We start from the raw sequence: 20949 nt of genomic DNA, 5'->3' as shown, positions 1-20949 counted from the left end.
TGGCGCCCCTGAGAGGTAGCAGGCACCCAGGCATCCCCCTGCCAGTGCCCCCAAAACAGGCCAGACTCAGAGAAGTTAAGGCCTCAGCTTTTATTGCAGCCCCTCCTCCCCTCCATCTGTCTGAGTCTGGACAAGGAGGGGAGAACGCGAATCGGGCCTTCCTGCTGGGCTAGGGCTCAGACGTTCTGCCCGCTGGCACCTGGGGGCCCGGTGCCCATGCTGATGCTGCCAGCCAGGCCTGCAAGGCTCGGGGTTGTGACTTGGGAAGCTGCCCCCCCCCATGTCCTCCAGAGAGGAAGAGTGTTCAGGATCCCCAGAAGATGCTCAGAGCCTCCAGTCAGGACCCCCAGGCCCTGGGTTCTCTGCCAGGAACCTAGGCTTCGGGGGCTGGGAGCAGGGCAGGCAGGCCCAAGGGACCTTGGGGCAGAGCCCATACTTTTTGTTTCCCCTTCAGGTCTCCAGTGCCTAGCCAGAGGCTTGGCACACAGTGCCCCAATGCTCACTACCTATGGGTAATGGGAGCTTGTGTCTTGGGGGGGGGGGGGGAGTGTAGGCGGGGCCAGAGTATGGGACTGAAAATGACATTTTATAGCAGCGGTTCCCAAGTGCTGCTGGGAGTGGCTGGGAGGACCGGGGGCCAGACCCCTGGTTGCTGAGTCCCTGGGCTTGGGAGTGCTCAGAGCTCGTCGTGGTGCCGAGTCAGGTCCTCGCCGTAGTTGGTGGCCTGGCTGCCCACAAACATGTTCCAGTTGCCCAGGATCTCCTGTTTGCTCAGGCGTCCGTCCTGTGGGAAGGCTCTATCAGGTGCCGGGCCGGGGCTGGGAGAAGTGAACACTGGGAGTCTCCCGCAGCCCCCAGCCCGGCCTCCCTGGGGCTCCCTACCTTGTCAGTGTCGCTCTCCTGCAGCAGGTGATTGGCCTCCACCAGCGGCTGGTCCTGGGCCGGGGGCAGCACCCAGTGGCCAACCTCGCGCCCATCCAGGTGCCCGTCCCCATTCAGGTCCCGAAAGTCTCGGAACTGTTGCCGTTCCGTCTGCACCCAGGCGGGCTCCTCGCCTCCGTCCGGCTCCGGGGAGTACAGGTCCGCTGGGCATGTGGGGAGAAGGGCAAAGGACGTCAGCCTCCCTCCGAGCCAGGGCAGCGGGTCCCTCCCCAAGGTGGAGCCCCCTCACCTATGTATTCGTCCACTTGCACGTAGCCGTCTCCATTTCTGTCTAAATCCTCCAGGGTCTCCTGAGGGAAAAGGAGGAGCCAGGCTTGAGGGTTATGGGGTCATAGACTTGGGACAGGGGGCCCTGAGGGGTCACCTTATCGGGGTCTCCCCTCCCAGAGGCGAGGAGTCGGGCCCAAGAAGCGACCCAATGGGCCCAGGGAAGAAGGGCTAGCAAATCCGGGCCCCCCACAGACACCCAGAGGGAGGCCGGGGAGGGGCAGCGCCTGCATCCTCACAGCAATGACGATGTCTCGCATGTGGGGGAACTCCTCCGGATGCAAGAAGGCCGTGAACTCCTCCCTGGTGGCCTGCGAGTCGCCATCTTGGTCGGCCGCTCGGAATCGCCGCTCATCTCGGGCCAGGAGCTTCTTGTAGGTGTCTGCATCCTCCACGTCCGAGAATTCCTCCCCTGGGGGAGGGAGGACAGGAGGGAAAACCAAGTCAGGAGGGGGAAGGCAGGGCCAGGAGCTGAAGCAGAGGCCCTGAAGGCAGCGGGGGAGCAAGAGGGCAGAAGCCCTAGCCCTGGAGAGGGGGGCGCAGGGAAGCAGGGGCTGCTTTGGGCCATTGGGAGAAAGCCCCGGCCACAGATGCCCGGTCCCGGGAGCCCCGGGGGCTTCTGGTCGCCTCCCCCACTGGAGAGAGGAGTGGAGGGCTCCTCGTAGGGACAAGGGGGGAGTCAGGAAAAAGGTTCAAAGGGGCCGGGGGATTGATGTAGGAGTCACCCCTTGTCAAGAGACCAGGGGAGAAGGCACTCCTCAAGGGGCTCCATCCTCGAGGCTCAAGGGAAATGGCAGACGGGGCAGTTCCAGCCAGGAGGGAGGCCGTGACTGACTCGGGTCCTACAACATTCAGGGGAACTTCCTGGCGGGGCTGCTCCAGAGGAAAAGCTGAAGCAGCCCTGTAGAGAGGCCTGGGGCAGGGGGAGCAGGACCAGAGAGGGCCCGTCCCTGAGGAGGGGATGGGGCAGCAGGAGATTGGGCCTCCGGCCAGGGGAGGCCTGGCAGCCCCGGCTGAGGCAGGGACACAGGTCAGGCCGCAGGGACAGAGGGCTCGGGGACCCCAGGCTCACCTGGCTGGTAGTGGCCGTAGGTGATGTTGCGCAGCTCCCCCCAGCCCACCCGGCCGTCCTGGTCGGTGTCGTAGGTGTCCCAGGCCGACGTGACCGAGTCTCGGATGTGGCGCTGCTGCGTGTGTGCGATCCAGGCGCGCAGTTCATCCAGGGACACCCAGCCGTCGCCGTCGCCGTCTCGGTCCATCCGGTCTACGATCTTCCTGCAGCGGGGCCCGGGTGGGGGGCATCAGAGCTGGCCACCGGCGGCCCCAGACCCCCCAGCCGCCCTACCTGGAGGTGCCCAGCTCCCAGTCAGAGGAAGCTTGGCTTTAGGGCTGGTTTTCACATTGAATGGCTGCCCCAGTGGCCCCCTCACTAAACCCAGCCTGGCCAAGGGGCCATCCTGAGTTGGCTAGAAGTGGGCAGGGAAGGGTTCCCCCCCAGCCTGCCCCATGGCTCTCTGCTCCTGGGGGGGGGGGTGGGGGGTTCCCAGATTGAGCCTAAGTCTCTTTCCCAGTTACTTCCTCCCTAACCCTGCCCCACCCCCATGCCTCCCCTCCTGCTCATCCTTCCTCCCTCCCTCCCACAAGCCTTCCAAGTCCTGGAGGCCAGATCGGCCCCCTCACAACCCCCCCCCCTTGCCCTTCTCTCTCCGGGGTAAACAGCCTCTTCTGCTGTTCCTTATATGGCAAGAGATGCTAACTTCCCACCCCCACCATGTCCGACCCATCCAAGGTTTGGGATGGGAAGACTAGCCCAGGCCCCCCCTCGTACCCCAGCCGAGCTTTACTCTCCTCCGGGCTGAGCTGGTCAAACTCCCGAGCCGCCTCGCGGCCCAGGAAGGCCTCGTGGTCAAACTGGAAGTCTCCGTGGGCATCGTCGTGTTTGGCTTCGCTCAGCGGGACCTGCTGGTGCACCCGGCTTGAATGAGGGGTCCCGGCGTCCGGGGGGGGCTTGCCCCACGCCCCTTTGGCCAGGGATAGCCCCAGCAGCAGCACTGACCACAGCCACGTCATCCCTGGAGGGGAGAGGTCCAACAGCTCAGAGAACTGGCCCCAGGATGGACAGGGCCATATGTGGCAGGGACCAGGGGAAGGTCAAGAGGCAGCAAGGGGGGGGGCCGAGAACAGGAAAGGGGCGATGAGGGAAGCCTGCCAGGGACAAAGGAGGAGGCGACGCAGAAGGGCAAAGGGGCAGGGCCGGGCAATGAGTGGTACAGAGGCAGGAGGGAGGTTGAGGAGGGGCTCCTGCAGACAGGAGTGGGGGTGACATGGGAAGAACCCAGCAAGGTGTGGGGATAGAAGGCAGACGAGGTGCTGCTGGGCCAGAAGCAGAGGAGCCAGGGGTTGCCTAGGGATGAGATGGAGACTCGAGAAAAAAGAGAAGGCGGAAAAGTTCCCCGCGGGCTCGGGATGGAGACGGACCAGTTTAGGAACGGCTGGTGAAGGGGCAATGGTGCCCGGGGTGCGGGGGCCAGGGCAATGGGGAAGCAGATGGCCGGGGCTCCTGAAGGGGGCTGGGACGGGCAAGGTGGGGGCAGGGGGCAGCGAGAGGCCTGGGAGGGGGAGATAGGAGCTGGGGGGGGGGGCAAAGGCTCATGCATGTCTTCGGGCAGAGAGGTGACGGATGGGAACGAGAAGCTGGATCCAGTTGGAGGGCCCGGAGGAAGAGAGGGGTGGGGACAGAGGAGCCGGGGATGGCCTTGGGGGCCCAAAGTGGGGCTGGAGGAAGCTCAGCGTTGGCCGCTAGCAAATAGGGCAGGCCTCCTCCCCGGGGCTAGAAGATGGGCAGGGGCGCATGGGGGAGCTGGGGGCTTAGGGGAGGGAGCCACAGACAGGGAGTCAGAGACAAAGGCAAGCTAGAGAGTGAGTTAGGGCCCCAAAAGTTCGAGGTTGGGGTGGGGCTCAGAGGCACAGAAAGGGCACCAGCTCCAGCACAGGGCCGAGGGGCAGCCAGGCTGCCGAGATTACGGAGGGGGATGCCGGGGACTGAGGCTGGGGGAGGGGGTGACAGAGAGGGGCTGGGACCCAGACCCCGAAAGGCCACGGGGAGGATGGAGAATGGGCAGGGGCCCAGAGCGGGGCTGCCTGAGGGCTGGACTGGGGAGAGTGGGGTACGGGGGCCCGCGCCCCACCTGGTCCTCACCACCCCGGCCCGGCCCGGCCCGGCCCGTCCCGTCCCTCGGCGCTGGCTCAGAGGCAGCTCCGTGCCCCGCTCCCTCCTTTCATCCCCCCCGCCCGTCTGGCTGGCTCCTCGTGGCCCCGCCTCCCGGCCAATCCGGACGCGCAGGCCCCGGGTGGGGGCGGGGCCTCCCCCTTCTCGGGCGCTCATTGGGCTCGCGGCGCCACGTCCTCAGGGTGGGAGCCGAGGGGCGGGGGCGGCTCGAGGGCTCCCTCCCCAGCCCCAGCTTGGACGGCGTCAGGCTGCCGTGCCTTCGGAGCGCTCGGGAAACTACAACTCCCAGCCGCCCGGGCCCGGGCCGGAGGGAGGGGCACGGGGGGTGGGCGGGCCGAGAGCTGAGCGTCCAATCCTGCAGCAAGCGAGCAGCCGGTTAGATGCCGGGAAGAACTTCCCCGAGACGGACGCCCCCCATTCGGTGAATGCATCCCGCACCCCCAAACCCAATGCGGAAGAAAAGGAGACTGCGGAAATCGGGACCCATCATCTTGTTTTGTTTGGGAGAGAGGGACATAAGGACATTTCTGCACTGTCAGAGGGGAAATCCGGGAGGGCTGCCTGGAGCGGGCCACGGGGACAGGGGCCGGGACTTCTTCCGGAGATGCCGCTGCCTCCAGCCACAAGCCCCGGCCAGGCGGAAGGGTAGTGCCCCTCCCCCAGGGGAGGACGGCAGCAGACAGACTGGCCGCCAGCCGCTCAGGAGCCGGAATCCTGGGCAGAGCCGGGGGCTGGGAGCAGGGCCCCCACGTCGTCTCCCGCGCGCCGCCGCCGGAAAATCCACGGAGCTGACGGGAGCAAGAGAGACAAGAAGGAACCGGGATGAGGGGGGCTGCCGGGCCCTCCCTGCCCCTGCTAACCCCGGACCCCGGCTCACCTGGCCGGCCCCCCTTCTTCCGATAGATCACGAAGGCCACCACGGCTGCCAGGCACGCCAACAACAGCAAGGAGCCCGCCACCAGACTGACTCTGATGGGCAGAGGGAGTCGGCCAGGGGTCTCTGCAGGTGGGGGGAAGGCGTGGATCAGTGGGCACAGAGCGCTTCCCAGATGGGGCCAAGGATCCTGTGGCCCCAGGGGACCCCTGCTCTTACCAAAGTTCACGGTGATGGAGCGGGTCAGTGCAGGGTGTTGGACCGTGCAGCTGTAGAGGGCCTCGTCCCCAAGGGGGACTTGCAGAGTGCCCCGGGAATGGAAGGTGCCGTCTCCATTGGGCCACGGCTCCAGCCGGGCCGGGGGCTCTGTCACCGGCTTCCCCTCCCGGAGGAACTTCAGCTCCAGCTCCGGGGGGAAGAAGAAGAAGGCCTGGCAACTGAGCGTGGACAAGGCGGCCCCTGGCCCGACGAGGCTTCTGGCTCGCACCTCAGGGGCCTCTGAGGAAAACGGCCGGGTCAGAGCCACCCAAGGGACCAGCCCCGGCACCAGCCCCGGCACCGAGGGCCTGCCTTCCTCTGAGGCTCATTTCAGGGAAGGGAGTGGACGATCACTACGGCCTCCAGGGGGCGCCATAGTGCACAGGATGGCCAGGGAGTCAGACTGGTCACCCCCAACTCAAAGCCCTCAGACACTGGGTAGCCCGGACAGGGCAAGAGCCCTTCGGGTCCCAGTGTTCTCATCTGCAAATGAGCTGCAGAGGGCCACGGCCGACAGCCTGGTGTTTGCCAAGAAAGCCCCGACTGGGATTGCCCACCCGCCTAAAATGGCTGAACACCCCAGGTCCTGGAGCTCCCCAAGGTGATCCACACGCGCTGGGCCACCTCCTTTCCCCACCGCACGGCGGGAGGGCTCGGCTTCGGCCCGGGGCCCCTTCTGGGAATGGACGGCAGGACCCCGCTGCCCACTTTCTGGGTCCACCTCCAGGCTGCCAGGCCCTCTCTCACCTGGGCCCAGCCCTGCCGCCGGCTGCCCACATACCTGTCCACTGGAAGTTGTTCTTGCCCCTCTGCAGGTGACTTTTGAGTCTCTGGGGGCAGGTGATGAGGAGGAACTCCACCTGCTTCTCGGCCAGCTGGCTCTCGTTGAACCAGCTATTCCTCACATTGGAGGCCTCCACCGAGTCTCCAAACCAATCTCTTCTTGTGGGGTCAAAGGTCAGGAGGTCCACCCCGTCCAGGGCAAATCGGGCAGTCGCCTGAGATGAGTTGTCGGGCTTCAGCTGGCAGCCCACCAGGCCCTGGAAAATCTGGGCCCCTAGAGAAGGCCCCAGAGAAGGTCGTGAGGCAGGGAGCCCGTTGCTATCAGGAGCCCCCTCCAGCCCGGCCCACCGACCCTCCAACCTCACCCTCCTTGGACACCCTTAGGGCTTCCTGCAGCAACCGTTCTTGCTTCTTCAGGTACCATGTCTCCTCCTCCCAAAACCAGGCGTCCTGAGACTCCCAGCGCCAGGCCCCCCAAGGCTCAGCATTGCCGCCAGAGCTGTAGGTCAGGAAGAGCTGGGGACCCAGCCATCCTGAGGCCCAGAACTTGGGGGTCCCCCGAGGGGCACTTGACACTGCAGTGAGCTGGTAGAATAAGGATGGCGTCCCTGCCGGTCCAAGCCCAGGTCACAGGGACCGACGGGGGCAGCCAGAGAAGGCCGGGCCGACCAGTATGGGGAGAGACAGGGAGAAGAAACCATCAGCCAGGGCCAGGACAAACAGGAAACGGGGAGGGGGCGTAAGGGGGGCCTTCGATGACCCCAGCCCTGCCACCCAAATCTGCCACCCAAGGCTCGAGCTTCCCTTCCTTCCTCCCTCACCTGCACTCAACGCCCTCAGCAACGGGAAGAACAGCAGCGCCAGGAAGGGGAGATTCTGGGGCTTAGGAGAGGGACTTGCCATTGTGAGACCTGAAGGGAGAAACTGAGTCACAGGCCCCACAGGGCCTGGGCTACCTGACCAGAACCAGTGCACCCAGCAGGAACGGGAAAGGCCCTCCCAAGAGCCACTACAGGAAAGCCATGGATCCCCCCCCACCCAGGGAGGCCCACAAGGGGCCCGGAGCTAGCCCCCAGGAGAACCCCTCGGCCTCTGCCCAGCCTTCCCCACTTGCCGCAGGGGGATCCCGGAGCCCGGCCACGCCCCCCAGGACCCTCGGGCCCGGCCTCGTCCCTCCTGCCCCGGGCAGCCGCGCTCCCCGCCCCCTCGGGGCACTCCGAAGTCCGCGTCCCTCCCGAGTCGCCCGTCCGGCCCGCCTCGCTGGCGCTGGCCAAGGACTCTCGTGACAGACCTCGGGCACTTCCCCTACTGCATCCTGCCTCCCCCACCCAGCCCACCCCGGCTGGAGCTCGGCCTCTCCCGCTTCCGTTCCACTCCAGCTCCTTCTGCGCCTGGCCCCCCACCCCGCCTCCCTTCCCGGAATGGCCCCTGGCCCACTTCCCCTCAGGGAGTGGGCGGAGACCTGGCCAAAACTGCCCTCCCTCCCCCTCTAACGTCCCGAACTGCAGAGGGACAGCTTGTGCCCAAGGTCAAAGGCCAGCCTCGCCCGTCGGGCTGCCAGCCCCGGCCCTCCTGACGGACACCTCGGGCAGCGGGGGGCGGGGCGGGGCTCTGCCTGTCTATCTGGCCCGGGACTGTGCGGGACCGGGCGATCGGTACTTTTTCCGAGGGAGGGGTGGGGAGTGAGGGGGGGGGACTAGGGCGGGAAAGGGGCCGGGCTTCCGCCGGGGTCCGCCCCCTCTGGCCCCGTGGGAGCCCAAGTCACAAAAACAGCGGGGTGGAGCCAAGCGCGCGCCCGCTCCCGAGGTAAATAACCGGCCTCGGGGGGCGGGGCCGCGGCTTCGGCGGAAACACCTGCTGGGAGGAGCCTCGCGGGCTCCGGGGCCGCCCCTCCGCAGGCTGCTGGGGCGGCCCGGCCCGGCGCGGAGCTGGGGACCCCGTCCGTGGGGCCGGGGACGGTGGGCCCGCTGCTGAACCGGTGCTGGCAGAGAGGAGGCGCTCAATCCCCGTCTCATCGAAGCTCTGCCTCGCCGCACCGTTCCATTTGCCTTCCACGCGCCCCCCCAGCTCCGGGCCGCTGCACCTCCCTCGCCGGGTGTCACGCACGGCCAGCCCGCGGGGACAGTGACGGGGAGGGTTGGACACTAAATACAACAGGACGGAGACCGCGGGGACACAAGGAACAAAAGTAACGGAGAAATTAGCAAAACAAATTAAAATGTAGAACAGACAGTGTGAGGAGGCAAAAGTAACCGGGAATAGCTAAAAACAGAGCCGAGCCTGTGGCTCAGTACAGCGGGGGGGAGACGCTTAGTCTGCTCTGTGGGGCTCCTTCCTATTGGAGCGTGACGTCCCTGCCGTGGAGCCCAACGGGTCCAAACCAGAGCTGGTGATCCCCCCAGGCCCCGGCTTCCACCCTTTCCCGCTCGCTCCGCGATCACCGGCTCCATCTTCTCCGTCACCGAGCTTCCAAAGCTCGCAATCAGCCCCTGCTTGTGTGACGGGGGGCTCTTAACTTCTACCTCAGTTTCCTCAGCTGTAAGTTTTTTAAACTACCCGTCGGTGCTCACCGGTCTCCCTCTGTTGTTCCACTGCCAAAGGGAATTTCCCCAAGAAACACATGTAACCTCCAGAGAGCGGCACCCTTTAGAGTCCCATAGGAACCCCACTGGTGGCCATCTAGGCTTTCCTAACCTGTCCAAGCCTACCTTTCCAATCTTCTTCCCCCTCGCCCCGCTTCTAGAACACTCCGATTCAGCTCAATAGCTCCCGCTCCTCCAGGAGCCTCCACTTCCCTGCCCAGGCCTTTCCGAGCACCCCCTCCTCACCTCGGCTTCCTTGGCGACCCAGAGAGAGCCTCACGCTCCACAGGAGGCCTTTCCCGTACCCAGCGGGGGTCCTCCTCCTAGTCCTCGACTGCAAGCCTGCTCACAAGGAAAAGCAGCCAGTGAGGGAGCCGCTACCTTTACAAAGAGCCCGGCCCACGCGGGGACAGCTGCAGTCGCCGGGATTTCTTCTTTTTTTTTTGCTTACATCAGTGAGGCTTAAATCTGCCTCCTTGCAGCTTCGCCCCATTGCCCCATCCTTCTTCCCGTAACCAAGGAAGCCCCAGGAAGTGGCCCACAGAAAATGGGTGGGCTCGTGCTCGTGCCCTCAGATGCCAGGCCCCCAGAGAGGAAGGCAGCCGCTGTGGTCTGCAGAGCAGCACTTCTGCTCCGAGTTCAAGTTCTGATTTGTTTTCCACTCGCGTTCCACTCAGGGTTTTCTTGGCAGATACTGGCCTGATTTACCATTTGTTTCTGCAGCTCATTTTGCAGATGAGGATACTGAGGCAAACAGGGTGAAGGGGCTTGCTCGGGGCACACGGCTGGGAATGGCGGCCTGTTTGGACTGGGGAAGGGGATCCTCCCGGACCTCCCCGCCTGGTGTCCCTGCTTTCCTTTACTCTGCCACGAGCATGGGAGGGAGGAAACAAGAGCAGTCCGCTGTGGAATCCTCTCTGCGGCCTACTGAAAGGCAGGCTGCCACTTGATTAATTATCCAGCAAGGGAGTAGGACGGAATTTGCCCACCAGGTGGAGCTGTACTCCACCCACCGCCCAGGGGTGCCATCCTGCCCATTGTGTGGGCTCTCCCGGTGACTTAGCTGCATCCTGGCCGGCCCCAAAGCGAGGAGGCTGACCGCACGGCCTCCCTTACTTGGATCCATATCACGCAAGCGTCCCAGTCCCGCCTTCCTGTGGTCATGGTCCCCTTCCAGAAGGAAGAACAGACTGCAAGCCAATGGGGCCAGAGTCGGCCTCCATCAGCCAGGCGGCCTTGCTCTTCCCAGCGACACAGCCATCCTCGACAGACTCCCGACAGAAACCGCCGTCTGCCCCCAAAAGGGCCAACTGTGGGCCGGAGCAGTCACGTTCCCCCATCGCATCTGCTTTTAGCTGTTTATTTTCTTTTTTCCTTTTTTTGGTTAATTTTATAATGATAACATTTTTTTAAAGAACATATGCCTGGGTAATTTTTTACAACATTATCCCTTGTACTCCCTTCTGCTCCCAAGTTTCCCTTCCCATCCTCCACCTCCTCCCCTAGATGGCAGGCATTCCCATATATATTAAATATCTTATAGTATATCCTAGGTACAATGTATATGTGCAGAACCGAATTTTTGTAGTTATTGTTGCACAGGAAGAATTGGATTCGGAAGGTAAAAATAACCTGGCGAGGAAAACAAAAAATGCAAACAGTTTACACTCATTTCCCAGTGTTCCTTCTCTGGGTGTAGCTGATTCTGTCCATCAGTGATCAGTTGGAATTGGATTAGCTCTTCTCTATGTTATCATTTTCCATCAGAATACATCCTCATCCAGTATTGTTGTTGAAGTGTACAGTGATCTCCTGGTTCTGCTCCTTTCACTCTTAGCTGTTTATTTTCAAATAGATGCATAGTGGGCTCCAGAGTCTTCCTCCTTCCCGAGACAGCACACAATCAATCAATATATGTTAAACATGTGCAATTCTCTATATTTCCACAATTGCCACGCTACACAAGAAAAATCAGATTAAAAGGGGAAAATGAGAATGAAAAAGCAAGTGAACAACAGAAGAAGGGGAAACGCTGCATGGTAGTCCACATTCAGTCCCCACAGTGTCTCGGAGGGGAGAAGGCTCTCGCCATCACAAGCCTTTTAGAATTGACTTGAACCACCCTGTCCATGCCAATTGGTCACGTGAGCATCTTGTTGCTGTGTTCTCTTCCTTCTTTCCTGAGGTTAAGGGTTATGGAAAGCGGAATCCCACCTCACTTAGGAAATCACAGCTCTGAGCAAGGAAAAAGAAACCCCCGCGGGTCACGACCCTCCGTCCCCCAAACACCCCGAGCTCTGCTGAGGGTCTCGCCCATTCCAGACACCCACGTTCATAACCCCAAACTCGTCCCGTCCTTCCTCCCGCCTTCGCCAGGATCAGTGAACTACCACTGCACGTTATCCAGGAACCTTTCAAAACTTGTTTCCTTAAAAACCTTTTTCCAATGTGTTCTCAAATCACCTTCATTTCTACACCTTCTGCCCTAACCACTGGGCTAGCCCTTGCCACAAACAAAAACTGAGAGGAAAACAAAGAAAGGCAGTTGAGCAAAACCAGCTCCACACCCTGCGTCCACACCCCGAGCCCCCCTCCTGAGAGCTCTTCCTCCTTCTTTGGAACCAAGGTTGGGGCTATTTTTATGCACCCTGCATCTTCTGGTTTTTCTGGGTACTTTCCAGCCAACACCAGGGCAGGCTGTGGGATCCTTTTTCTTCCTCCGGTGGTACCTCCGAGCTCCCCTTCTCCCTGCTTCCCTCCCACCGGCTGGAGTTCCACCTTGGCTTCACCTCAGTGCCTCCCCTGGGGCTGCCTCCAGGAGTTAGGCAGCACACCACAGGCGCTTAATAAATGCACACCAGCAGGACTCTCCAAGTGTGACTCTCCCTGGAAAGGCGGACTGATTCTCCCAGTCTTTTCAGTGTCCAGAAAGCCTCATTTCCCCTTCCCAGCCCCTCCTGGAGTAATCTCCAGGGTGATTGGAGCAGAAAGGACCTGGAGCATCTCGGGCTCACCAAGGCTCAGACCCGTCTGCGGGGCCGGTGCCCTCTCTGCCCCAGCTCTTTGACTTTCTGGGGCCGAGGGCGAGCGCTTGAGGGCTCAGTGCTGGCTGGCAAGGGTTATGCCCTTGGAGGCAGTGGGGGCAGGATCCCAGCCCCGAGAACCGGGGAAGTTCCTCAGCCCTCTCCCCAGAGCTTCCCCGCCCCATCCCCACCCTGTCCTCCTCGGGTGGTCGCTCCAGGCCCTTGCCTTCCATTCCCAGGATGCGCTCCGGGCCTGGAGAGCGCAGGAAGGGCTCGCCGTTGGCCAGCGGGCTGGAACATCTGCCAGAACAGCTTCCCAGTCCGGCCCGAGGGTTCCCACAACAGGACCACAACCAGGGCCGGCGCCCACTGGGCAGCGAGAAGGGCTGCCATTTACTCTCTGGTCTGAGTGCCCCGGCCCCATTGTTACCAGACCTGCTTCGTAGACCAAAGTGGAAGCTGTCAGAGCTGGATTTGAACTCTGGTCCTGGGGGAAGGGCTGTCTCCCTGACTGGGCAGAGTGCCAGAGGGGGACTCCCACAATGTGCCCTGCTGGAGGGTGAGGAGCCCACTGGCCACTCACTGAGAGCCCCTCGGGGCTGGGCCCTGAGTGTGGGGGAGCTGGGGAAGGCCAGAGCTCCGCAGGGCCTTGGAGGCGGCCAGCTACACTCCCCCCACCTCCTCGGGTGCCCCGCACTGGAACCCCTTTGCCAGGACAGAAGGGTGGGGTCTCCCCCAGCCCAGGATCCTGGGTGGGGGCCAAGAGCACTTCCTGTTGCTGCCTGGGCTTTGATGTGGCCCCTGGGTTTCCTCTCACAGGAACCTGCCACACCCCCACCCTGGGCGGGCGCCACCGGCAATTGGTGGGGGGCCGGTTTAAAGCTCCCCAGTGCCAGCAGCAGCAGCCGCCCAGCCCGTCTGCCAGTCCCGGAGCCCCATCTCCCAACCCTCGTACCAGAGTCCATCGGAGACCGGGTACGGGCTGTGGGGGATGGGGAGTCGGGGGTAAGCCGCTTGAGCCAGGAGGCCCCCCAGGCCCTCTCCCCAGCTCCTCCCGGCCTGTGGGCTCTTCCAAAGGGGGGGGCCGGGCAGAAGCCCCCCTGACTCCACCAGGAGGCAGAAGAACACAGGCCCTGTGCGTCTTGCTGAGGTTTGAGCCCAAGCCCCCAGAATCGGGGTCTCTGGTCCCGTCCCGGAGCCGGGGAGAGGGGAGGCGGCTGGAGGGTCTGCACCCTCAGCAGTCAGAGCCACAAGGCCCGCTGCGGCCGGGGCGCCGAGGACCACAGTGGGGAAGGGTCCCCAGCAGGTGGGGATGCGGGGGTCACACAGGCACAGGACACGGATTATAGGGAAAGGATGTCTTTATTGGCAGAGCAGCTGGCAGGGCCACAGCGGGCACTCTGGCACACGCGCCCCGCCCCCGCCAGGGGGGCTCAGAACTTCTGGAACTGCTTCTTGGTCCCGGCTGCCTTGGTGACCTTCAGCACGTTGAACCTCACGGTCTTGCTGAGGGGCCTGCACTCGCCCACAGTCACGATGTCTCCGATCTGGACGTCTCTGCGGGCACAGGAGGAGGAGGATCGGCCGCGGCCCTGACCCAGACTTCCTGCTGGGAGGCCGCGGCCCTCCGCCGCCACGCAGGGGAGACTGAGGCGGAAGGAGGGAGAGGGGGCGGGTCCGGCAGGAACCGATTCAGCCTGGAGGCTGCGGGCAGAGCCGCGGAGCGTGCCTGCCCCTGCGTGAGCGTGGCACTCTCCCTCTCAGCGCCCGAGGCCTGGCCCGAACGCCACGGGGCAGAGCCGGGGTCTTGGTGCCCGCAGGGCTCGGCCAGAGGCTGGCACAGGCCCTTACCTGAAGCAGGGCGACAGGTGCACGGACATGTTCTTGTGGCGCTTCTCGAAGCGGTTGTACTTGCGGATGTAATGCAGGTAGTCCCGGCGGATGACGATGGTCCTCTGCATCTTCATCTTGGTCACCACACCTGGGGGGGCCGAGACAGGAGTGACGGAGGGCCCCGGCCGCGCTCCCGCGTCCCCAGCCCACCGGCCCCGGACTCACCAGACAAGATGCGGCCGCGGATGGAGACGTTGCCGGTGAAGGGGCACTTCTTGTCAATGTAGGTGCCCTCGATGGCCTGGAGGGAGGAGAGAGCGTGAGGGGGAGGGGCGGGCGGCCCGGGTGGGGGAGGGGCGGGCCGCCCGGGTGGGGGGGGGGGGCGGCACTCACCTCCTTGGGGGTCTTGAAGCCCAGGCCGATGTTCTTGTAGTACCTGGGCAGCTTCTCCTTGGCCGTGTCCCCGAGCAGCACCCGCTTCTTGTTCTGGAAGATGGTGGGCTGCTTCTGGTAGGCACGCTCGGTCTGCAGGGAGAGGCACAGCGGGGCTCAGCCCGGGGCCGGGGGCGCACACACACCTGGGGGGGCCGGGGGCCCCTCCCCCGCGGATGGGCGGCAGAGACACAGAGACTCTCAGAGACAAGGGGGAGACACGTGTGTCTGAGACCGGAGGGAGCCAGAGAGCAGCCCCGGCCGGCGCAGAGCCCCTCACAGACACCAGGGGACTCAGACGCATGGACGGGGCCGCCCCTCGGAGACCCCGCAGCCACGTGGGGCCGGGGGCGGCAGGATCTTCGGGGGGGGGGGTTCGGTCCTCCCCCCCCCACCGAACCGAACCCGAGCCCACGCATGCGCGCACCTGGATGTCCGCCATGGCGCCGCTTCGCTCGTCTCTCGCTCCTCTTCTCTAAGATGAACGGGCCGAAAAGGACCGGAAAGTGGCCGCCGGGGTCTCCTTAAACACGAGGCAAGGGCCGAGCAGGAAGTGACGCAACACGCCGGAGCGGGCAGGCGGGGACCAAGGCCCAAGCTAAAGGAGGGGTGGGCAGGCCTTCCGGGAAGCGGAGAAGGCACATGTGACGTCCACCCGGGGGGCGGAGAAGAAAAAACCACCACGTATGATTGGATGGTGCCGTGGCTCGGGGGCGGGACTTCCGGGAGGACGCCGGGGAACGCCTTTCGTTCCCTTTTCTTTTCCATCCGCCTATCAAGCGGCGCGCTTCTTTGTGAGTCTGCGGCCTGGAGGCCCCCGCGGCCCGGGAGCCCCCCACGGCCCTCCCCTTTGACTCCCCTTGCTGGGGGCGCGCAGACTCGACGTGATCCTCTTTTTTTCTATGGGGGTCAGTCCCCGGGAAAGGATAGGAGCCGGGGCTTTAGTGCCGCCCTTGTGCTAGTCCCCCCACACAGCCTCCGCGCCCACTTTACGGGCAGGGAACCGAGGCAGCCGGGGCTCGTCCAAGGTCACCCAGCACGGAAGGCTCAGCCCGGGCTTGCGAGGCCCCTGGGGGTCTCGCAGCGTGAGGCTGGGGCGGGCGGGGCGCCCCCGTCTGGTGCCGGGGAGGACGGCGGCCTCAGGGCCCCGCCCCCCCGCACGCACGCTCGCAGGCGTCGCCCCCGGCAGCGCGGGGGCCTGGCTCCGAGTCCGCGGAGCCGTCTGCCCCCGCGCGAGGGCCGCTCGTCCGAGGCGCTGCCCCGGCTTGTTGCGTTCACGTGCATAGCTAGTGCGCAGCGCTCGCCCTTACAAAGCCTTCCGTTCCCAGTTCTCCCTCCCTTCCCCCTACCCCTTCTCCAAACAGGGAGTAATTCAGCACAGCTTAAACGCATGGGAAACACGGCGTCTTCTTAAAGCCTGTAGCCGGTGCCCGCGCCCAGGAGGCGCTTAATAAATGCCCGTTTCCTTCCCCCTTTTATTCTGTAAGACCGTGTCCCACATGGCTCTCCCTAACCCCCCAGCTCCTTCCCCAGGACAGCGAGCAATCGGATACGGGTGAAATATGGGCGGGCAAGAAAAATCAGGCCTAAAGGGAAAAACAAAACAACCCCCAGGGGAAAACAGGCTCCAGGCTTCTGGCTGCACGCCATTTTCCATCCCAAGTCTATTGGAATGGCCTCGGATCTCAGCTTGTTTCCTTCCCTGTGAGAGAATGGAGAGTTAAAGCCGGTCTTCTCCACGCCATCTGGCGTTTTCTTAGCCAAGATATGGAGTGTTTTGTCGTTTCCTTACAGATGAGGAAACTGAGGCAAACAGGTGATTTGCCCGCGGTCACAGAGCTAATAATAAGTGTCTGAAATCTTCCTAACTCTCCCCATTGTGGCATCCAGCTGGCCCTAATTGTGATAGACGCTGCTAGGAGGCGCGGGGCTGCACTTGACATAAGGAAGACCTGGATCCAAATAAAGCCTCAGACAGTCTTTAGTGCTGTGAGCCTGGGCAAGTCTGCAACCCCGCCTCCTCAGTGTGCTCATCTGTACAATGGGGATAATATCAACTACCTCCCTGAGAGTGCTTTTGTTTTTTTCTTTTTTTAGTTATTAAAGCTTTTTCTTTTCAAAACATACGCATAGTTTTCAACATTCACCCTTACAAAATCTTGGCTTCTTGTTCATAGAGTTGTGAACCGATCCAATCTTTCTGGAGAGTGATTTGGAGCAATGCCCAAAGGGCTATCAAACTAGGCCTGCCCTTTGACCCAGCAGTGTTTCTGCTGGGCTTAGATCCCAAAGAGATTTTAAAGGAGGGAAAGGGACCCACATGTGCAAAAATGTTTGTGGCAGCCTGTAATATTCTTCTCTAAAATATAATGCTCTCTGGGAGCAGATTCTCTGGGGAGCTTCCGGGAGCAGCCTTAGTTTCAGTTCAGTTCAATCACTCCAAATGCAGCCAGGAGCTAAAGTCAGATCCTTTATTTTCTGCTTCTTATTCTTGAATCTTTTCCTGGGCCCAGTTAGCTTTAACAGAAGCCTATCTCTCTCCCTGGTTCCTGCTGCTAGTTCTTTGTCTCTGCCAGCTGCAGCCTCCAGCTCCCTCCGAATCTCCAGGCAGCACAAAGGTGGAATATGGAATGAATCTGTCTCCTCCTCTGAGAAGGGGCTTGTGGGTCTGGCCCTGACAGCGCCTCCTTATGTGCTCCACACTGAGTACACACCAATCATTTCATCACCAGGAAACCATTATTTGTTGTAGGATTAAATCAATGCTAAACTAGATTTAACCATTGTCTCCTCAATTCCTCTCAGTACCTTGTTTCAAATTCTGGCCCATAACATCTCCTTGTACGATCCAATCAACCATACTGAACCATGCTAAATTAGATCATTATAGTCTCTATCAATTGCACTTTCTTAGTACCTTGTAAGAATCTTTAACAGCAGCCCTCTTTGTAATGGCCAGAAACTGGAAGATGGCTGGGTAAATTGTGGTACATGAAGGTTATGGAATATTATTGTTCTGTAAGAAACGACCAGCAGGATGATTTCAGAAAGGCCTGGAGAGACGGACAGGAACCGATGCCGAGTGAAATGAGCAGAACCAGGCAATGCTTCAACAACAATACTACATGATGATCAATTCTGAAGGACTTGGCTCTCTTCACCAATGAGGTGGTTCGGGCCTGTTCCAATGGTCTTGTGATGGAGAGAGCCAGTTGCATTCAAAGGGAGGAACTATGTCAATCACCACATAGTATTTTCACCTTTTTTATTGTTTTGCTTGCATTTTGTTTTCTTTCTCATTTTTTCCCCTTTTGATCTGATTTTTCTTGTGCAGCATAATTGTGGAAATATGTACCGAATAATTAATATATTGGATTATTTGCCATCTAAAGAGAAGGGGTACGGGGAAGGGAGGAAAAAATTGGAACACAAGGTATTTCAAGGATGAATGTTGAAAATTAGTCATGTATATATTTTGAAAATAAAAAGCTTTAATAAAAAAAGAAAAGAAGAAAGGGGGGGGAACCCTGTGATCCATACTGAGTCTCCACAGTCCACTCTCTGGGTGAAAATGGCTTCTCTATTATGTCTACTGGAATTCTGAAATATCTTATTGTGGAAGAGAGCCATGTCCATCAGAATTGATCATCAGAATACAATGAAATATCTTATTGTGGAAGAGAGCCATGTCCATCAGAATTGATCATCAGAATACAATGATCTCCCCAGCATCAATTCATGTAGCATCAGGCCTCTCTGAAATCATGCTGCTGGTCATTTCTTACAGAACAATAATATTCCATAGCATTCATAAATCAGAACTTATTCAGCCATTCTCCAACTGATGGCATCCACTCAGTTTCCAATTCTTGCCACAACCAGGGAAGGGAAAAGAAAGATGAAAGGGAGGGAGGGACAGAAAGTGGGAGAGAGACAGAGAGGAGAGGAAGGGAAGGGAAAGGAGTGACAGAGAGGGAAAAGGGGATGAGAGAGAGGGAGCGAAGGAGAGGAGGGAAGAAAGAAAGGGAGAGGGAAGGACGGAGAAAGAATGAGAGCCTGTCTGCCTCTCTGCCTCTCCCCACCTTGAGTCCGCCATTCAACCATCAAAAGGCTTTTTCTGAAGCCCAGTTCTGCCCCAGTCACACTCTCCCCAGTCAATCAAACCCAGCAAGGTCCTTATTGGCTCCAGGATCCAACCCAAGATGCTGTTTGACATTGAAGGCCCCTCTTCAGCCTCCCTCCCCCATTCCCCCTTACTTCCCATACTCTAGCCCACCTGGCAGCTCCTCCAGCATTTTCTCTGGCCTTCCCTGCCCCCTCAGGTCCCAGATAAATGCTGTCTCCCTCAGACAGAGCAGGAACTCTTCTACCATCCCTTGTACATTAGTGCAGGGGCTGGGACTTAACTTTTGTTTGCTTGGTAAATTGTGACTTCTCACAGTCACACAGCCAGTCTAAGGTTGGATTTGAACTCAGGTCCTCCTGCCTAGAGGCAGCACTCCATGCACTGAGCCCCGGGCTGCATTAACAGTCCCCAGAGTCAGGATCCAAATGAGCTCGGGGATTTGAGATTCTCATGAAGTCAGAAGCCAGACTGGCAAGGGCTGAGCAATGAGTCCGGAGGGGAATGGAGGCTGTTTCTGGTAATGTGGCCGTGAACAGGAGGAGCCTTGGCGTGCTGCCGGCAGAGGGAGGACCCAGGGGCCGGGGAGAGCATGAAGGGGGGATGGCCCGGACCCCCTCTCACTGCTTCCCTTCCAGATTTCTGGGTCTGAATAGTCTGCTCCAGCCTGCCCCACCCGGGGCTCATACTCAGCTGGCTCTCATCCCTTAATAGGAATTCCCAACTCTAACCTCCTGTCATTTCTTGGCTCTCCACAGCTGCCCAGCCCTCTTGCTTGGCTTTCCTGGAAGTCTCTGGTGGGGTGGCTGTGGGGGGGAACGATTAGAGCGCTGGGCCTGGAGGTAGCCCCGGCCAGGGCTCTGAGCCTTGCTGGTCTTTCTCCTCACGCATTAAAGGAGACCGAGAAGCAGAGGGCACATCACCAGTATCCTTGCCAAGAACAAATGGGGTCGAGGGGGAGATGTTCCCGCCTGAGTGAACCTGCTGCATCCTGCAAATCCCCTCCCCAAGTCAGCTTTGCCAAGCCACTGCTGGGATTAAATGTCTTCCTGCCTCCTCCCCTCCTGAACACTCAGCTGCACAGAACTGATAACCCCATTGACCACCTAAATGACCCTTCCCCATCATCCTCCATCTCACAACCACTGTACCCCATGCCCACCCCCTCCCACCATCTTGGGTGAGGCGGCCCCACTTCCGTAATCATAATCAGTCCCATAGATTGCAAATCAGCTATCTCCTCCAACTTTCAACCCCTTAAAAGGCTCAGGGCCTCACTCCCACTTTTTCATCAGGCTCAAGATGTTGACACCAATTCGTCCAATGGGCACTGGGGGGCTTGCTGGGCAACCGGCTCCCATGGAAGCTTCCCTATTTCCATTGGGTCACCTCATGCCTACTCCAGTTAATCACTTCTCCACAAGTCTTGTTCAGTTTGGCAACTTCATGACCTGATTCGGCTTAATTTGGGTCTAGCCATGTCCCTCTCGGGGCCAATGGGCCTAAGTGAACTCCGTCGGGTCAGAGCTTGTGTGGAACCCTTTCCCTTTTATAGCCACACAGTTCCTCACAGAACTCCGCCCCCCCCTCCAAGGTGCTTACAGGTGACTCCATTTTAGTGGTTCCCATTTCCCGTCAGGCCCCAGCCACCTGGAAAGCTACCTGCCCACAGCAACCTCTAATTCCATTTCCCCTGAGGTCAATGCCTACTTTGATGCAGGATGTGGAAGGAGGTCCTTCAGCCACCCTCCCACCAAGCTGCTGGTTCTCTCCCCTACTTGGGCTATTTTCTTCCTTTTGGAAGGCATTTTACATTTGTTCCTCACACCCAGGGCCCTCTACAGCAGGGATGTTGGGAAGCAGAATTGACTTCTGCTTATGGGACTATTGGAATATAGGATCTTAACAGGATCAAGGGGTTTGGAGAAGCAGTCAGAAGCAATCCATGGGCTATTTCCAATTAATTAGGAGAGGGCCCTGAAAAGTGACAAATTGTCCTTACTCTTGTGTGCTTTCTTGGGTAGCAGATTAAGGATGGGAGTGATCTGGAGGGTAAGCTGACCTAAAGCTGTCAGAGACCCAGGGCACCCAACTAATGAAAACTTGAGACAGCTTTTCGGAGCTTAAGTAGGACCTAATGGGCAGGAGAAAAACTTCAGCCTCGAGGACAAACTTGAGGCTAAGAAGGGAGTAGAATCCCTGAGAATGATTAATGGCTTTCTGATGATGGCAAAGGAAAAAGCACTTTAGCACAAGAGTTCAGGATGGTACAACCTGGGTTTGATAGGACCCGATGGTAAGGAAACAAAAATCCTATGGCCAACACCAGACCCTAAATGGCTTTTAACCAAAGTATGCTTTTAAAAATTCAACATTTTATTTATTAAGCACCCAAACTGTGGGTACAAAGCAGTACAGAGACCAAGCTCTGTCTTTGGAGAGACTCTCTCCACCCCCATCCCTTCCAGGGGCCTCAACACAAGATTATAGAGTTTGCAGATGTAGTCTGACCCTTCTCTCCATTCCCAGGCCACATCACTTTAACCCCGGAGGGAAAACAAACCACTCCTCAGAGGCAGGCATCCCACTTTAGGAATCCTTCC

At 60.0% G+C, this 20949-nt stretch overlaps 3 protein-coding genes across 3 annotated transcripts; all 3 read right to left on the bottom strand.

Moving 5' to 3' along the window:
- Positions 1-75: 75 nt before the first annotated feature.
- Positions 76-4519, bottom strand: RCN3 (reticulocalbin 3). Its single transcript, XM_074308250.1, has 7 exons — positions 4398-4519; positions 3038-3281; positions 2282-2484; positions 1449-1621; positions 1172-1232; positions 883-1085; positions 76-784 (listed from the first exon to the last, which is right to left on the bottom strand). The coding sequence occupies exons 2-7, from the start codon at positions 3277-3279 to the stop codon at positions 677-679; spliced, it is 990 nt and encodes a 329-aa protein (XP_074164351.1). The 5' UTR covers positions 3280-3281; positions 4398-4519; the 3' UTR covers positions 76-676.
- A 395-nt stretch (positions 4520-4914) lies between these two features.
- Positions 4915-10275, bottom strand: FCGRT (Fc gamma receptor and transporter). Its single transcript, XM_074302662.1, has 10 exons — positions 10134-10275; positions 9182-9277; positions 8208-8497; positions 7468-7765; positions 7175-7264; positions 6719-6961; positions 6352-6627; positions 5532-5810; positions 5316-5438; positions 4915-5226 (listed from the first exon to the last, which is right to left on the bottom strand). Exons 1-10 carry the CDS (start codon positions 10273-10275, stop codon positions 5138-5140), a joined length of 1926 nt encoding a protein of 641 aa, XP_074158763.1. The 3' UTR covers positions 4915-5137.
- A 3026-nt stretch (positions 10276-13301) lies between these two features.
- Positions 13302-15437, bottom strand: RPS11 (ribosomal protein S11). Its single transcript, XM_074308226.1, has 5 exons — positions 14651-15437; positions 14185-14316; positions 14017-14092; positions 13810-13939; positions 13302-13515 (listed from the first exon to the last, which is right to left on the bottom strand). The coding sequence occupies exons 1-5, from the start codon at positions 14663-14665 to the stop codon at positions 13392-13394; spliced, it is 477 nt and encodes a 158-aa protein (XP_074164327.1). The 5' UTR covers positions 14666-15437; the 3' UTR covers positions 13302-13391.
- Positions 15438-20949: the final 5512 nt, after the last annotated feature.

This window comes from Sminthopsis crassicaudata, chromosome 3, assembly GCF_048593235.1.
Source record: "Sminthopsis crassicaudata isolate SCR6 chromosome 3, ASM4859323v1, whole genome shotgun sequence".
Lineage (NCBI taxonomy): Eukaryota > Metazoa > Chordata > Mammalia > Dasyuromorphia > Dasyuridae > Sminthopsis > Sminthopsis crassicaudata.
Note: the sequence above shows the minus strand (reverse complement) of the source record. Positions and strands in the feature narration are given on the sequence as shown.

Bases quoted from the DNA above. Each gene is read 5' to 3' on its own strand.
- RCN3 (XM_074308250.1), bottom strand. From the start codon at position 3,279: ATGACGTGGCTGTGGTCAGTGCTGCTGCTGGGGCTATCCCTGGCCAAA. The intron at 2,485-3,037 runs GTACGAGGGGGG...GCCCCGCTGCAG, and splicing joins GAGAGTAAAGCTCGGCTGGG to GAAGATCGTAGACCGGATGG. The intron at 1,086-1,171 runs GTGAGGGGGCTC...CCACATGCCCAG, and splicing joins GCAAGTGGACGAATACATAG to CGGACCTGTACTCCCCGGAG.
- FCGRT (XM_074302662.1), bottom strand. From the start codon at position 10,275: ATGGGGGAACGTGACTGCTCCGGCCCACAGTTGGCCCTTTTGGGGGCA. The intron at 7,766-8,207 runs GTGTTTCCGCCG...CATTCCGGGAAG, and splicing joins CGCGAGGCTCCTCCCAGCAG to GGAGGCGGGGTGGGGGGCCA. The intron at 6,628-6,718 runs GTGAGGTTGGAG...GGCCTTCTCTAG, and splicing joins CCTAAGGGTGTCCAAGGAGG to GGGCCCAGATTTTCCAGGGC.
- RPS11 (XM_074308226.1), bottom strand. The intron at 14,093-14,184 runs GTGAGTGCCGCC...TCCTCCCTCCAG, and splicing joins GCTTCAAGACCCCCAAGGAG to GCCATCGAGGGCACCTACAT. The intron at 13,940-14,016 runs GTGAGTCCGGGG...CGGCCCCCCCAG, and splicing joins CCGCGGCCGCATCTTGTCTG to GTGTGGTGACCAAGATGAAG.